Source organism: Myotis lucifugus, unplaced genomic scaffold, assembly GCF_000147115.1.
Source record: "Myotis lucifugus unplaced genomic scaffold, Myoluc2.0 scaffold_84, whole genome shotgun sequence".
Taxonomy (NCBI): domain Eukaryota; kingdom Metazoa; phylum Chordata; class Mammalia; order Chiroptera; family Vespertilionidae; genus Myotis; species Myotis lucifugus.
In genome coordinates this window covers 4,642,844-4,658,541 of record NW_005871132.1, presented here as the reverse complement: position 1 = coordinate 4,658,541, position 15,698 = coordinate 4,642,844, and the positions used below count along the sequence as shown (strand labels likewise).

The following is a 15,698-nucleotide window of genomic DNA, read 5'->3' as shown; positions in this document are numbered from 1 at the left end:
ATACATTTAGATTTCCTTTATACCCAACACAGCTCTCAGACAAAGTACTCAATTGAAGCTGCTACAGCCAACAACAGTGACAATATCTTGGGGCAAACACTGGCCATGGTGTATTGTTCTGCTCTGGTTTAAAACCCACCTGTCTTCTGTGGTTGTTTATGACAGTCTTTTCAGTCCCCCAGGAGGTCAGAGGGAACCGAGAAAATGAACTAAAAGCTAAATCTCCTGCCATCCGTCTGATGGGCTCTAACCAGGAAAAAATGAGTGAGGCCGAAGAATGGATCCAAAGAATACTGACCCACCAGGATAAGCACATCATTGAGAATAATCATATCCTCTCCCTTGGAAAAAAGGAACATGACATTTTGTCTCAGCTTCAGAAAACCTCAAGGGTCTCTATCACAGAGACTATCAGTCCAGGAAAGGCAACTCTAGAGATTGAAGGAGCCAAGGCTGACCTCATTGAGGTGGTTATGAACATTGAACGAATGCTGTGTGAAGTTCAAGAGGAAATAGCAAAAAAAAAGGAGCGAGCCCTTCAGAGCCTGGCAGGTAAGTAACTTACTATTTAGTTGGAAAGTCAGCTCTCCCACCTGTCCTTTTGGGTGTGATTATGTCTGTCTGTATGTGGATAAGAGAGAGAATGGAAGAGAAAAGAGAGCAAACTGTGCAGGTTCTGTGCTAGGCCATAAACTTTTATAACCATTTTGGGGCTCTGTTTCTACCAGCAGTGTTAATTATTAGTAAATGAACACACACACACACACACACACACACACACACACACACACACAATTGGATTCACTTATGATGACTTGGATTACCTAAGAGGCAATTACATGGAAAGCCTAGGGTAACCCACTCCTAGGCAGTGGGGGGAAAAGCACATCTCTAATTCTGCAGATGGAGCGTTCAAATGTAGACACATTCCACTGATTTTTTAAAATTGAGTTTTAGTGCATTTATCTGTTGCTGGAAACCTTAGGAACCCTAAAATTACTTACTTTGAGCCTTCTCACCAAAATAAGTTATTAAATGGTACTAGTAAGTACATGCAAACAGCACCCATTTAGTGGAGCAAAACTCCATCGGGATGTTGGGGAATTGAGGTCTGCAGAGATCCTTTTAACATAGTCCTAGAGCTAACAAGGAAATTATACCATTGGAAACACCACCTTAGGAGACAGAGGCTTATTTCATTCACTTATTCAGCTAATGAATATTGCATCTATGATATGTACCAAGCATTGTTCTAGGTGCTGAGGATACAGTAATAAAATAGACATTGTTTTCACTAAGAATCTAATTGGGGATTCTGAGAAGCAAGCAAGGTTAGTTAAGAAAGAGGGTGAAAGTGCTCTGGGAGCACCTAGGAGAGGCACCCTAACTAGACTTGTACGTTAGAGAGATCACTGGTTGTAATGTGGAGAACGGACCTAGTACAGCAATTCAGATGCAGGATTTTAAAGGACACCTTATTTTCACCATGTGTTTATAAAAATTATTCAGGCTGAAATGGTCAAAATGAGTGGGAGTTTGCAGTAAATGTTGCATCCACATTCCACAGAAAACTCAGTGTCCAAAAACATGGACAAAAATCATATGCAAAAATGAGACCCAAGATTGTGATTTCTACTTAGCTTTTAAAGTGTAATGTCTGTGAATATGTAAACTGACACTGATACCTCTCAAGAGAACAAGAGACAAAGAAATATTGATCTCCTGTAAAGCTTGTAGCATCACTTTAATTGCATTTATAAGGTTGAGCCCTCCTCCAGCTACTGGCAACTTAGCCATATACTAGTAAGTTCCTTGTTCTGCTGCAAAGGTGGCATTTTTAGTAGCTGATGACTAAGTTTCAGAGGTTCATACAGACTCATCCTCTCTTAACCAGATTAGGATCATCATTAACAAAATGGATAAATTTGAAATGAGCTCTTACTACAGAGAACATCAACTATCCATCAGAATAAAATTTAAATGATAGAAGTTAGGCATCGCCTCTCTATTGTGTTGTTCTTTTAATCCTTCCTGGCAAGCTTTTCTGATAGCAAGAGTTTGTAGATTTTGAATCTCCAGTGCCCAGCCAGTGCCTGGCATGTAATAGTAATTCAGTAAATGTTTGCTGAACTCAAGTCAACTGGACTTAATACTATATTTCATCAATGTGAGCTATTGCTCTCCAGATTTAATTTAGAGTGTCTTCCTTTGAAATTTCCTGGCCTTTGAGTTCCTTTGCTATGGTGTTTTATCCTTCCTGCCTTCCAGATTTACAACTTGACCCTCTAGCGAGTTTCTCTGGATGTATCATCCTCTTTTTTACTTAAATTCAGCCCATTCCATTAGAAATGTGCTGGCTATTAGGTCATTTTAATATACTTGGTCTAAAGTCAAACTCAAACGGGGAGAAAGTAAGCCTTTTGGGGAATTTTCATTTTGTCCACCTGTGCATTTAGTCCAATAAGGAGCTTCTTTGGACAATAACAGGTAGTCTCTTGAACTTAAAAAAGGAAGGAAGTTAAGGGAGAAAGGGAGGAAATACATGACACAATTTAGTCTTAATCTCCAAATTTTGCTCTTCTTGCTTGGGAGTGGCATATGAGTGATGTACATGCCAAATATTCTGCCTTGCCCCTTACAGAAGGCACTGGTGAAAGTCAGGTTTATAACTTGGACCTCTTTACTTATTAGCTGTGTGATATTGGGCAAGTCACATAACTGGGTTTTAATTTCCTTATTTGTAAAACTAGAGGCCCGGTGCACGAAATTCATGCAGCGGGGAGGGGGGGGGGGGCTCCCTCTCCCTCTCCCTCAGCCCAACCTGCACCCTCTTCAATCCGGGACCCCTCGGGGGATGTCCGACTGCCTCTCAAAATCTGGGACCACTGGCTCCTAACAGCTCGCCTGCCTGCCTGATTGCCCCTAACCCCTGTGCCTGCCTGCCTGATCACCCCTAACTGCTCCCCTGCTGGCCTGATCACCCCTACCCACCTCTGCCTTGCCCTGCACCCGGGACCCAGGATCCCCTCCTCTGGCCATCGCAGGCATCCGGGACCTGGGCTTCCCTCCCTCTGGTCGGCCGCGGGCACCCATGACCCAGGCCAGCTTCACCCAGGCCGGCCGCAGCCGCAGGGGACAGTGGACAGGTAGCTTTGCCCGGGCCGCAGCCGCAAGTGCCCAGGTCCACAGGGCGGGTGGCTTGTCCCTCTCCCGGGCCGCAGCCCCAGCTGCTGGCACCTGGGACCGCGGGGTGGGCGGCTTGTCCCTCTCCCAGGCTGCAGCCTGGCCGGTCCCCATTCCTCTCTCACGAGCTCATTTGTGCCTGGCTGGTCCCCATTCCCGTCTCCCAGTGTTGAGTGTCTGAGCAGTTCTGGCCCAAGGGCTTGAGGTCGTGATGACCATTTGCATATTAGCTCTTTTTTATATAGGATTGCCTCTCAGAGCATTGAAAAAGTGTTTTGTGTTACTCATGTTTAGGACAGTGGACTGATCAGCAACCAATACACCAAGATGAAATGAAAGAAAATAAGTTTCTGAAATGTTTAATGCTTTCAACTCCAGAAATTCAAGATCAAAAGAAAGAGTTTGAAAACTGTGGCTTGCGGGTTATAAAGGTATATGTAATTAAAGGAAAGATTTGACTTGCCTTGCTATTAATCCATTTGTTCTATAGCTAAAAAACAAAAACAAAAACAAACAATAAAAAAACACCTGTAAGCTAGCTGCTCATTTGACCAGGAGTCTCCGAAATAAGATGGAGAGGAGGCTAGAGATGGGCAGATACCAAGGTATAGGGGGCAGAAATGATGTCAGGATATACAGAAGCATAGATCAAGATCCAGTTAAAAGCTGCCTATGTTGATGCAAAATAAAAGGACTGGAATAGAACTTATCACACTGTGTTATTATAATTGTGTACCTATTTTTATCTCTCACTAAACTGAGCTTTAAGAGGGCAAAGACAGTAAATACATTGTTGGCCATTTCATTAACAGTGGTTGTTCAGTGCATTTTTATTAAATGAATTTATCAAAGAAGGGGCAGGGAATTTTGAAGAGATAGAAATCAAGCTAGCACTACGGTGTCGGGTGAATTTCCCGCCAAAATATAAGATGGCACGTTAAAATGCCTATATCTTTTGAAGTATGGGTTCGATTGAAATGAAATATTTGGTAATACGCAGTTACAATCGGCCCGAGTTTACACGTTTCCCGCACTCCACCGCAAATCTATATGAACCGAGTTTAAGACGGCTCCCGCGGAGTACGCGCAATTCACGCGAGCCGACTTAACTCGTTTCCCGCAACCCAAGTGCTAGGAGAGGGCTGCGGCCAGGAGAGACCCCTATGTAACTTGAAATGAAAATCAAATTGCATGCAAAGCTATATGCACATTAGTGCCTTTATTTCTGAAGCAGTGCATCAGGCCATTTAAGTAGCAGTTCTCCAGTCTCTTATTCAGATTTTCATTCCCCTGGGTTCCAGGTAGAGAAGATAGAAAACATGGTTCTCATGGCTGTCTTCCAAAGAAAGAAGAAAATGATGGAAGAGAAAATTCGTGGGAAACCTGTGAGCCGCCGGTTGTTTCAGCAAGTCCCACAGCAATTCTGCGAAGTGGTAGGCAGAGTTGGCTTTCAAAGGATGTACTCAGTGCCTGCGGTAGGTGTCAGCCCCTCATTATTGGAGCTACTGTGTGTGGGAATTGGTGAGCAGACATCAGCAGAGGACTCTCCACCAATAGCATTTGTTGCTGTGGTGAGGGGATCATTTGCAACTAGGATTTAGTGTTTAAGTCATTTGGAAAGGGTCCTTATTTTTATTTTCCTTCATATATTTTGTTGCTGATGGGTTTAATGTTGATGAAAGTATTTGCAGTAAGATGTACAGTTCAGGTTCCCTCCTTTCTGTGTTTATGTGTCTTATATGCAGAGTACCCTGGAGCTTTTCTTTCTCTTTCTTCCCCCACTCCTCCCACCCCGCTTATCTCAAGCAAATTATTATCACTACTTAACCATCCTAATCCCTTAATTAAAAGGGCTTTTTCCTGAACTTAATAAAGTTGATCTTTTCTCTTCCATTCTCTTCATTTCCTATAGCCTGATAGTGAATGAATTAGATTTCATCTGGCAGGTGAAGTGACTAACATCTTAAGATCCCTCTCAGCTATAAGAGTTCTGTGTGTGGCTTCCATGTCTCTTTTCAGTTGTACAAAAATATTGCATACAGCCCTGGCTGGTGTGGCTCAGCAGTTAAGAGTGTCAGCCCATGCACCAAAGGGTCTCGGGTCAAGTGCACATACCTGGTACCATCCCCGGCCCCGGTTGGGGCACGTGCGGGTGGCAGCCAATTGATGTGTCTCTCACATTGATGTTTCCCTGTTTCTTTCCCCCTCCTTCCCTCCTTTCCACACTCTCTGAAAAGAAATGGTAAAAACATCCTTGGGTGGAGATTAACAAAACAACAACTTACTTCATTGCTGTAGTGTCCTCTTTAGATCTCTTCAAAGGAGGCCAAGAAGTTTTGTAATTATTGTGGGAGATACCTAGCAATGCAGCTTGGTTTTGCCTGGTCGGTGAAATCCCTTCATCTTTACCCTTCAAAACATGTAGCATGATCCTTGATTTCTGGAAAGCAAAGAGTTTTTAAATCTCTTTGCCCCAGAGAGAATATAAGCAATACCTAGGGGGAAAATTGGGCATGCTCAACTCCTGGAGGTAAAAATTGATCAGTGAATCTCCTCCAAGAAATCTCCCAGTGCAATCAGGAAAGTGATGATTGGTATGGTCCTTTCATTAGCAATCTTAAAAACTCACAACTTCTTTTGCTCCTAAACCATTGTAACTGGCTTCTCTGCACCCCACTCTTCCTGCCCCTACGCACACAATCACCACCTTCTACTCAGATACTCTAAGATCATCACTGTCTCCCTATTTTCCAAATCCAGTGGGTGCCCTCTTTTCAGTCCTGTGGCAGATATGGCTAATTGCCTCTCCATCTGTAACCTCCTCTCTTTCTCCTACCTGCAGGTCCATATTTCAAACTATCTTTTGGACATTTCTACCTATGGACGCATAGCCAACTCCAGCTGAACTCCTTCTTGGCCATATTTTTCCCTAAGACATAGGCTATTTTTCCCCCTTTCTTTCTGATACTCCCTAACCTGGCTGACACCATCACCATCTATGAGGTCTTCTAAGGTAGAAACTGAATCATCCTCCATTCCTTCCTTTCTCTCTCATATCCAGGCAGTCACAGATTCTCTCTCAATAAAATTCTCAGCACAGCCTCACTTCTCTTTTCCTGCTGCCTTAGTTTACCTTCCCATAAGCCTAGATGATTACCAGGTCCTTCTTTGCCTCAAAACACCTCTATTAACCTGTCCTTTTCTCTTCCAGAATTATCATGCTAAAAAATTACATGCCTGTTTAGCATCTGCATTCCTAGTAACCTAGAAGGTAAAAACTCAGACTCCTTAGCAGAGTACAGAAGGCCTTAGCCCCACATTATTTCTCCAGCCTCATAACTCACTATGTTCCCCAACACTCTAGCCATGAACTTCTTAGTTTCCTGAGTATGCTGTATGCTCTCATGCCTCTGTGCCTTTGCATGTGGAATGTCTTCCCTCTTCGCCCTTGTCAGCCCTGCAAATTCTTATTCCTTCTTTAAGACATAGCTCAAATGGCATCTCCTGGTGGACACCTTCCCCAACTCCTGCAGACCCAGTGAATTGCTTCCTTCTCTATGTTCCTGCACTCCCTCCATTCCTTTGTTACAGCCTCTGTAACTCTAACAAGTACACCAATTCAGTTCTACAAAATTCAGGTATGGGACTTGTTTTCTTTATGGCTGTATAATTGAACTTCACCTGTCTTTTATGCCCCCAAGTCCACAGATGTGGAAAACTCCATCTTGACAGATGAATTCAGTCCTTTCAGTGTTCCTAGTCCCTTTGGAGTTTAGACTCAGTTCCTGCAAGGTTTTGCCTTTATTTCTCCTCTTCTGAGAGTGTTCTCCATGATGGGACAGGCATTGAGGGGAGGGTGGTCTGGTTCATGGCCCCATCAGTCCTCTGCCTCTCAGGGTCCTCTGGTAGATAAAACACCTTTGGCCATTAGCACCTTCCTTTACTTAAATTTCCAGTCCCCTTTGCTCTTAGGTAGGGTCTATACAGGGCACTCTGTTTTTCATGTCAAGGGAATTCCTTTCCAGGCCATGTTTGTGTTCCTCCTATAGCACGCAAAGTGTTTGAGTGTGCACATCCTCCAGGCTGAAATGTGGGGTCTTGTGTGGAAGTCCCACCCCTTCTGGAAATCTTCCCCGGCCATTGCTACTTTCCACTCAAGTGCCAGGCTGGATGAGGGGGCTGCAAACGGCGGAGTCAGGCAATGTTCCCTTCTACTCTGGAAGTCCCCCTAGTTCTTCTGAGGTTTCTGTTGGTTCTTCACCATCTTGACGCCCAGGGCACTCTTGAGAGAGTACGACAGAGAAGTGAGTTCTCGTTATGTCTTCCCTGATTCTTCTCTTCCCTGAAGGTGGAAGAAAGAACTTACATTTATCTTGAAGTGAAAAAACTGCTCTTAGAATATCTTGTATTGTTCTCTTTTCTGTTATAGGTGGTATAAAATCCATGCTCTGAATCCTTCAGGCTTTTATCCTTTTGGTTCAAAAACTCTTTTCCTCACTCAGAAAATCTAACTGTCAAGGCCATACTTTCAAGACCATATTTTCTGCTTTAATTAAAAATAATTATATATATATATATATATATATATATATATATATATATATATATATATATATGATATGTATCATATATATTCAAATGACTTTGTTCTAAACTTTATATATTTTGCCCCTGTATAAGTAGCAAGAATTCAGTGGGTAGAGGAACAAAGAGTAAGAAGACACTCCCAGGAAAGAAATCTTTGATATTTATCTCAAAATACTTGCTTGCCACATGAAATTGTACTATATTTTATGTGGGGAGTTCCCGTTGTGAACTTTTGAGAATAGGAATCATGTCTTAGTCATTTTTGAAGCTCTAAAGCTGTAGTCCAATGTGGTAGCCATGAGCCAGTCACTTGTGGCTGTTGAACATTTGAAATATGTTTAATCTGAATTGAGTTACACGGTAAGTATAAAATATGCACTGTATTTAAAGACCGCTACCAAATAAAAAAAATGTAAAATGTCTCCTTAATAATTTTGCATATTGATTACATGTTGGAGTGATAACATTTGGATATAATAGGTTAAATAAATTTATTATTAAATTAGTTGCACCTGTTTCTTTTTACCTTTTTTAATGTGGCTACTAGAGAATTTAAAATTATGTGTGTGGCTTATGTTGCATTTCTATTGTTCAGTGCTGCTCTAGAACCTGATATAGTGTTTGGTTAAGTCCCAAGTAAATTAAAGAAAGAAAGAGGAAGGTGAGGGAGGAAGGCGGGGTGGGACAGAAGGAAGGAAGGAAGCTATATTTAAATGTAAGCTATTATTATATTGAGGATATCAGTGATAATGTGTCTTAAGGGAACAACTTTGGGTATCTTTGCTACTGACACAGGGACTTGGGACCAAAAAGTAGTGATTATTTGGAGGACTAGACAGCGAATATTTATTAGTACCCAAATAGGGCAATATGTTTCTGTAGATCGTAATAACTGTTTACATTTTTTTTCTTTTATCAGACCCAAAGTATGGAGCTGGCATATACTTCATCAAGAACCTCAGAAACCTAGCATACCCGGTCAAGAAAACATCTACTACAGATAAGCTGATCTACGTGTTTGAGGCTGAAGTACTCACAGGCTCCTTCTGTCAGGGTCATCAGGAAAATATTATTCCCCCACTAATGATTCCTGGTGCCACAGATAGACATGACAGTGTGGTTGACAGTGTCTATAGCCCAGAAACCTTTGTTATTTTTAGTAGTGTGCAGGCCATGCCCCAATATTTGTGGACTTGCACCCAAGATCCTGTATGGTCACAGGATTACTTATCAAAACCAATGATGTATCCACAGTTGACTAGGAGGGAACTCTCAAGAGGTAGCCCTGTTGATTAATCTCCATAGAATTTTAACAACTGGCATGGCCTTCCTTTGTAGAAACTAACCAATAATGACCATTGATGGCTCAAAGTGTGGTTTGAATGTGTTAAGTGGGTTGTTTGTATGGACTAATTGGGTTATTGAAGGGGCCAGTTACATACTACTAGCATCTTAGTCTTTATCTCCTGGGGCTGGGATAGATGTATACCATCATCTATTATTCCTCTCCTTCAAGTTGTTCTTTCACCTCCTTTACTATAATAGCAAAAATTTTTTGCATGCAATGAAGAGACTTTTCTAATATATAATCCATTTTATTTTCTAAAGTGGTGATAGTGTAACAAAGCAGGATGATTTTATATTTTCCAGATAATCTTATGCAGTGCTTTTGATAACAAAATAAATCACCTTTGCTTTGAAAAATCACATGTTAAATGAAATTATTTGAAGTGGAAGGACATCAAAAGGCTGATATTCTCCTGATAACCTGTGTGAATTCAGCCATATCAAGCAATGCAACTCAAGTACCACTAGGCCAAATTATTAATTTACCAAATATTTTTTGACCACCAGATGTATTTCAGTCACTTTATGAGTCCTGGGGATATGATGCTGGACAAGACAAATGTCTTCATACAGCTTTCAGCCTGACTAATTAGAAAGGCAGCTATGGACAACTTAATAAGTATGATTGGAATGAGGAATTACAGATTCTTTGGGAAAATATAAGAGGGAGAGGGACCATGGGTTGGGGGGAAGGCCGCCTAAAGAAAGTGAAACAAAAGCAGAGACCTGAAAAATTTGGAAGAGTCAGGTAAGTAAGGGATGCAGCAGATAGGGAGCAGAGTCGAAGGGTATTTATGCAGAGAGAATCCTATAATAAAAGGCTAATAGACAAATCGACTGAACGGCAGAATGACCAGTCGTTATGATGCACACTGACCACCAGGGGGCAGACGCTTAACACAGGAGCTGCCCCCTGGTGGTCAGTGCACTACCACAGGGGGAGTGCAGCTCAGCCAGAAGCCTTGAGCTGGGCTGACAGCTGGCGAGCACAGTGGCAATGGCGGGAGCCTCTCCTGCCTCTGTGGCAGCGCTAAGGATGTCCGACTGATGGCTTGGGCCCGCTTCCCATGCCTAAGTCGTCAGTCGGACATCCCCCAAGGGGTCCTGGACTGCAAGAGGGTGCAGGCCAGGCTGAGGGTCCCCCTCCCCTCCCCTGAGTACATGAATTTCATGCACCGGGCCTCTAGCAGTTTTTATAAAGGCTGAATTCACTGTGACTGCCCAAATTTGGCTTCGCTTCTCCAATGTAGAGGCCAGCTAATCTCACCATGCAACTCTTGCCTATTGTGAAATCCATATTTCTCTACACTTCCAAACTTTGTGATTCTCACATCCTCAACCTCTTGCAAGAACACATTTCCTTCTCATCTTACTGTAACCAGCATTCTGCCTCTTAAAAGAAGCATGCTTATTGTCTCACATGGTACTGCCCTTGGATATGGGCAAGAGGGCCCTACTCTGGCCTTCCTCCAGCTGTGCCCACCTCCACAAAGTGAGGGATCCACAGGGTCACTGCATATCTCACTCCTAAACCACCTAATAGGTACCTGGAACCCCCAAATTTCCTGCCTAAACAGCTCCACCTCTACTTATAGGGCCTGATTGAACCTCTCTCCCCAAAAGGTGGACTGTGTCACAGTCTGCATCAAGAATGGCCTCAGGGCCCTAGCTGACTTGGTTCAGTGGATAGAGTATTGGCCTGTGGACTAAAAGGTCCCGAGTTCGATCCTGGTCAAGGGCACATGCCCGAGTTGCAGGCTTGATCCCCAGTGGGAGGCATGCAGGAGGCAGCCGATCAATGATTCTCTATCATCATTGATGTTTCTATCTCTCTTTCCCTCTCTCTTCCTCTCTGGAATCAATAAAAAGAAAAAAAGAATGGCCTCAGGGTGACTGTTTGCAGAGATAGGGCTTGGACATGAGGCTGAGGTATTCATCTGCCTGTGGATTTGGCCTATGGCACAGAGCTGAGGGTGACAGGACAGCTTTGAAATAACCAGTATATGTTTAATATGGATTTCAAAAGAGAATGGAGGAAAGGCAATATTCACAAGGATAAGAACAAAAGAAAATCCATACCAAGAAACATAGTGAAACTGTACACCACCAAAGAAGTGAGCTTAAAAGCAGCCAGAGAGAACAGCCAAATCATCTACAAAGGAATGACAATTAGAATGACAGCACATGTCCTCCCCCTGCCCATTGCAAAGATATCCACACTATTATCTGAATCTGAATGTGTTACCTTACATGGCAAAAGGAATTTTGCACATGTGATTAAGGTTACCCTTCAGACCAGAAGATTAGCCAGATGATTCAGATGGGCCCAATTTAATCACATATATCTTCAACAGTAGAGAACCTTTCCTAGCTGTGTCAAAGAGATAGCCGCAGGAGAAGGATTTGATGCCCTGTGCTGGTTCTGAGATGTAGGGAGTTACGTGCAAGGACCAGAAAGAAGCTTCTAGCAGGGAAGGGTAGCCCCAGCTGACAGACCACAAGGAAACCGGTATCTGTCCTTTAACTGCATGGAATTGAATTCTGCCTGTACCTGAGTGAGCAAGGAAGTCGACTCAAAGGCTTCCGGAAAGGAATGAAGCCTGCTAACACTTTGATTTTAGTCCCGTGAGGCCCGTAGCTGACTTCTGACCGACAGAACTGTGAGGCAATAAATACGTGCTCTTTTAAGTCACTAAGTTGTGGTTATTTGTTATGGGAGTAATAAAAAACTAATACACTTTTTAAAACAGCAATAATGGAAACTTGAAGACATTAGTATAATATTTTCAAAGGGGCCAAGAACAATTAACTGTTAACCTAGAATTCTATATTTAGCTAAACTTTTATTTTGCCTTTATTTTTGAATAAAGACACTCTCTGACCATCAAAAAAAACTCAATTTACCAAAAATAGACTCTCATTTAAGAAAGTTAAAATTTAAAGGATATTCTTCAGGAAGAAGAGGGAAAAAAACAAGAAGGCATGATGAGCAAAGAAATGGTAAATATGAATACATGTAAATAGTCATTGTCTTCATAAAACAGCACTAATAGGAATGTCCAGTTTGGGAAATAAAATAAGATTGAAATAAAATATTGAAAAAATGAACCATGTAAAATGGTGGAGGGATGACTACAGTTAAAGGGGTTTAAAGTCATTGTGTTGTTCAAGAGATGAAAGTTTCTTGTACAGATTAAAATTTAAGGACAGACACTATAAGAAGAGAAATAAAGTATCTAACTTCTAAATAGCAGACCAAAAAAAGGAATTTAGTTTTGGGTTCAATTCTCAGGGCACATGCCCAGGTTGCAGGTCTCATCCCTGGTCCTGGCAAGTACTGAAAGTAACCAATAGATGTTTCTCTCTTACTTTGATCTTTCTCTTGCTCCATTCCTCTCTCTAAAATCAATGAAAACATACTCTCAGGTGAGGATTTTTTTTTTTAAGGAATCCTATTTAATAAAGCGGGGATATGCAAATTGACCATCATGCCGTAACACAAGATGGCTGTGCTCACAGCAGAGGCCGAGTTCCCATAGGAGCCTTAAGGAGCAATCAGCAGGGACCTGAGGTGTGGCGCTGGGCTGGGGCAGGGGACCTGAGGCTGCTTCCCCCCCTGGTGGGGCTTGACAGGGGACCTCAGGCCGTGCCCCCTGTCCCAACACCAGGCTGGGGGACCTCAGGCCGCACCCCTCGCCTAGCAGGGCTTGACAGAGGGCCTCAGGCCACACCCTCCACACAGCAGGACTTGACAGGGGACCTCAGACCGCGCCCCTCGCCCCGGCACCAGGCCATGGGATCTGAGGCCACGCCCCCCGCCCAGCGGGGCTTGATGGGGGAACTCAGGCGACACCCCCCACCCCAGCTCCAAGCCAGGACACCTGAGACCATGCCCCCCACCTGGCGGGGCTTGACAGGGACCTCAAGGCGTGTCCCTTGCCCCAGCCTGGGCCAGAAGACCTCAGGCCTCGCCCCCTGCCCTGGTGCCAGGCCAGGTGACCTGAGGCCACACTCCCCACCTGGCAGGGCTTGAAGTGAGTGGGGCTGACTGGGTCTGGATCTAGCCCAATGGGGGTGGGGCTGGCCGGGTCTGGGTCTCATGCAATTTCAAGGTGCACGTGGGTGGGCGGGGACGTGACTCTGGTTCCCATGGCTTGCCCCAGACTCTGACAGGAGGAAGATTTTCATATACATTTTGCTAATTTTCTTTCATCCCTGACACTTCTATTATAGAGAAAGGGCAAATAGCAATATTAAAATATTTCCTCTAATTAATTCCCTTTTAATGTGCATGAATTTTGTGCACCGGGTCACTAGTCCTATATAATAAAAGCCTAATATGCAAATTGTCCCATCGGATAGGAGTTCAACCTGGAGACCAGAAGTTAAACCGCTCGCTATGACATGCGCTGACTACCAGGGCGTGGCGTGGAACATGGTGGGCGTCGGTGCTGCAACTCTTGCCAGCTACCTGGGGTCAGGGGTGATGGGGATGGAGGTACGGTGAGAATGTGGGGTGTCTGCTGAGCTCACTCTCACTCCCCCTGCTACCCTACCCTGGGACGCCAGTGTTTCGGGGAAGCCCCTGCACTCAGGTGCCAGGCACCCATGAGGAGCCCACCCCACACCTGTGTGGCCTCTTCTGGGTGAGCCAGGCCACAGCCGCCGGGACCACAGGGGCTAGTTGGGCTCTCCGTGGGTTCGCACAGGAGCGCACTGCCTGCCTGACTTCCATGCAGCACCACTGGGCTGCCCAGAGGCCCACGCTGCGTCCCAGCCCACGGCGTCTGGACACACTCACCACATCTCCGCATGGAGACTTGGGCACCGTGACTCAGGCAGAGGGGGACACGCAGGGGCCCGGGGGCCCAGAGGTCAGCTGGGACCTGCCCTTCCACACCAGACGCTCACGCTTCAATCGCCAGTCAAGCCTAGCGACCGCACCTGTGCACAAATTTCATGCACCGGGCCTCTAGTTTTAAAAATAAACATATAAAAACAGCTAAAAAAGCAAGGAAGGGAGATAACAGAATCAGGAAAATAAGTGAGATAAACAGCACAAAATGTTAGAAGTAATTCCAAATATATAAGTGACCATATTATGTGTAATTTGGACTAAAATTTCTAGTTAAATCACAGACTGATAGATTGGCTTTTGGAATCCAACTACATACTGTTTAGAGGAGATATAAAAAGCATTAAAATACATAAAAATTTAAAATAAGATAGAAAAATGTAATTACCAAATACCAAAAGAAAGCTGGTGTACCTTTATTAATAACAACAAAATAGACCTTTAGTTAAAAAGTGTTATTAGGGGCCCTGACCGGTTTGGCTCAGTCGATAGAGCGTCGGCCTGCGGACTGAAGGGTCCCAGGTTCGATTCCGGTCAAGGGCATGTACCTTGTGGGGGGTGTGCAGGAGGCAGCTGGTCGATGTTTCTCTCTCATCGATGTTCCTAACTCTCTATCCCTCTCCCTTCCTCTCTGTAAAAAATCAATAAAATATGTATTTTTTTAAAAAGTGTTATTAGGAGCATATCCAGCATGGTTCAGTGGTTGAGTGTTGAACTATGAACCAGGAGATCATGGTTCAATTCCCCGTCAGGGAATATGCCTGGTTGTGGGCTTGATCCCCAGTGTGGGGTGTGCAAGAGGCAGCCAATCAATGATTCTCTCTCATCATTGATGTTTGTATCTCTCCCTCTCCCTTCCTCTCTGAAATCAATTAAAAATATATATTTTAGCCCTGGCCAGTGTGGCTCAGTGGATAAAGCATTGGCCTGTGGTCTGAAGGGTCCTGGGTTCGATTCCAGTCAGGGCACATGCCCATATTGTGGGTTTGGTCCCCAGTGGGGAGCCTATGGGAGACAGCCAATTGATGATTCTCTGTCATCATTGATGTTTCTCCCTCTCTCTTCCTCTTTGAAATCAATAAACATATTTTTTTTAAAAGTATATATATTTTTTATAAAAGTGTTATTAGGAATAAAAATGACTTCTGGTAATAACAAGACTTCTGTATGCTATTAATAACATAGCCCCAATCTATATATATCAAGCAAAAACTGACAGAATTATAGGCAAAACTGATAACTCCACTATCAGAAGTTTAACATAGCTCTCTGAATAACTAGATCAGTGTGGTTTTAAAAATAATAATACTATAGAGGATTTGGATAACACAATTTTTAGCTAATGTACTTATTAGAACGCTCCACCCAATAATTAGAGAATATACATTCTTCTCAAACACTGAACAGTTATATATACTAACCATATTCTAAGTTCAACAATTTTAAAGACATTTTTCAACTAGGCTGTGTTCTCTGACCATCATCCATGGTGCTATTAACTTAGAAATCAATAAAAAAAATAGCTTAAAAATAAATGTTTGGGAATTAACTATACACTTCAAAATAACACTTCATAGGTCATGAAAATGTAACAAATTAGAAAATAGAAACAAATTCTAATGAAGCTATACAGTTTGAGGCATTAAAGCTAAAATAGTGCTTAAATTATTCATATCCTTAAAGCTTATATTAAAAAATAAAGGTAGGCTCTTTCCCATCTTGCAAG

The 15,698-nt window shown here is 43.3% G+C and overlaps 1 protein-coding gene across 4 annotated transcripts in view; it reads left to right on the top strand.

Annotated features, from left to right (window-relative positions):
• The window catches only part of PARP9 (poly(ADP-ribose) polymerase family member 9), a 30,965-nt gene extending 21,491 nt beyond the window's left edge, over window positions 1–9,474 (top strand). For 3 of the 4 annotated variants that reach the window (XM_023755798.1, XM_014457763.2, XM_014457762.2), the window contains exons 8-11: window positions 175–552; window positions 3,478–3,614; window positions 4,485–4,658; window positions 8,690–9,474. In XM_023755798.1, the coding sequence (XP_023611566.1) occupies window positions 175–552; window positions 3,478–3,614; window positions 4,485–4,658; window positions 8,690–8,740 (740 nt within the window). In that variant the 3' untranslated portion in view covers window positions 8,741–9,474. The remainder of the gene's footprint in view (window positions 1–174; window positions 553–3,477; window positions 3,615–4,484; window positions 4,659–8,689) is intronic. The other variant, XM_023755799.1, reaches the window with a different exon arrangement.
• Window positions 9,475–15,698: the final 6,224 nt, after the last annotated feature.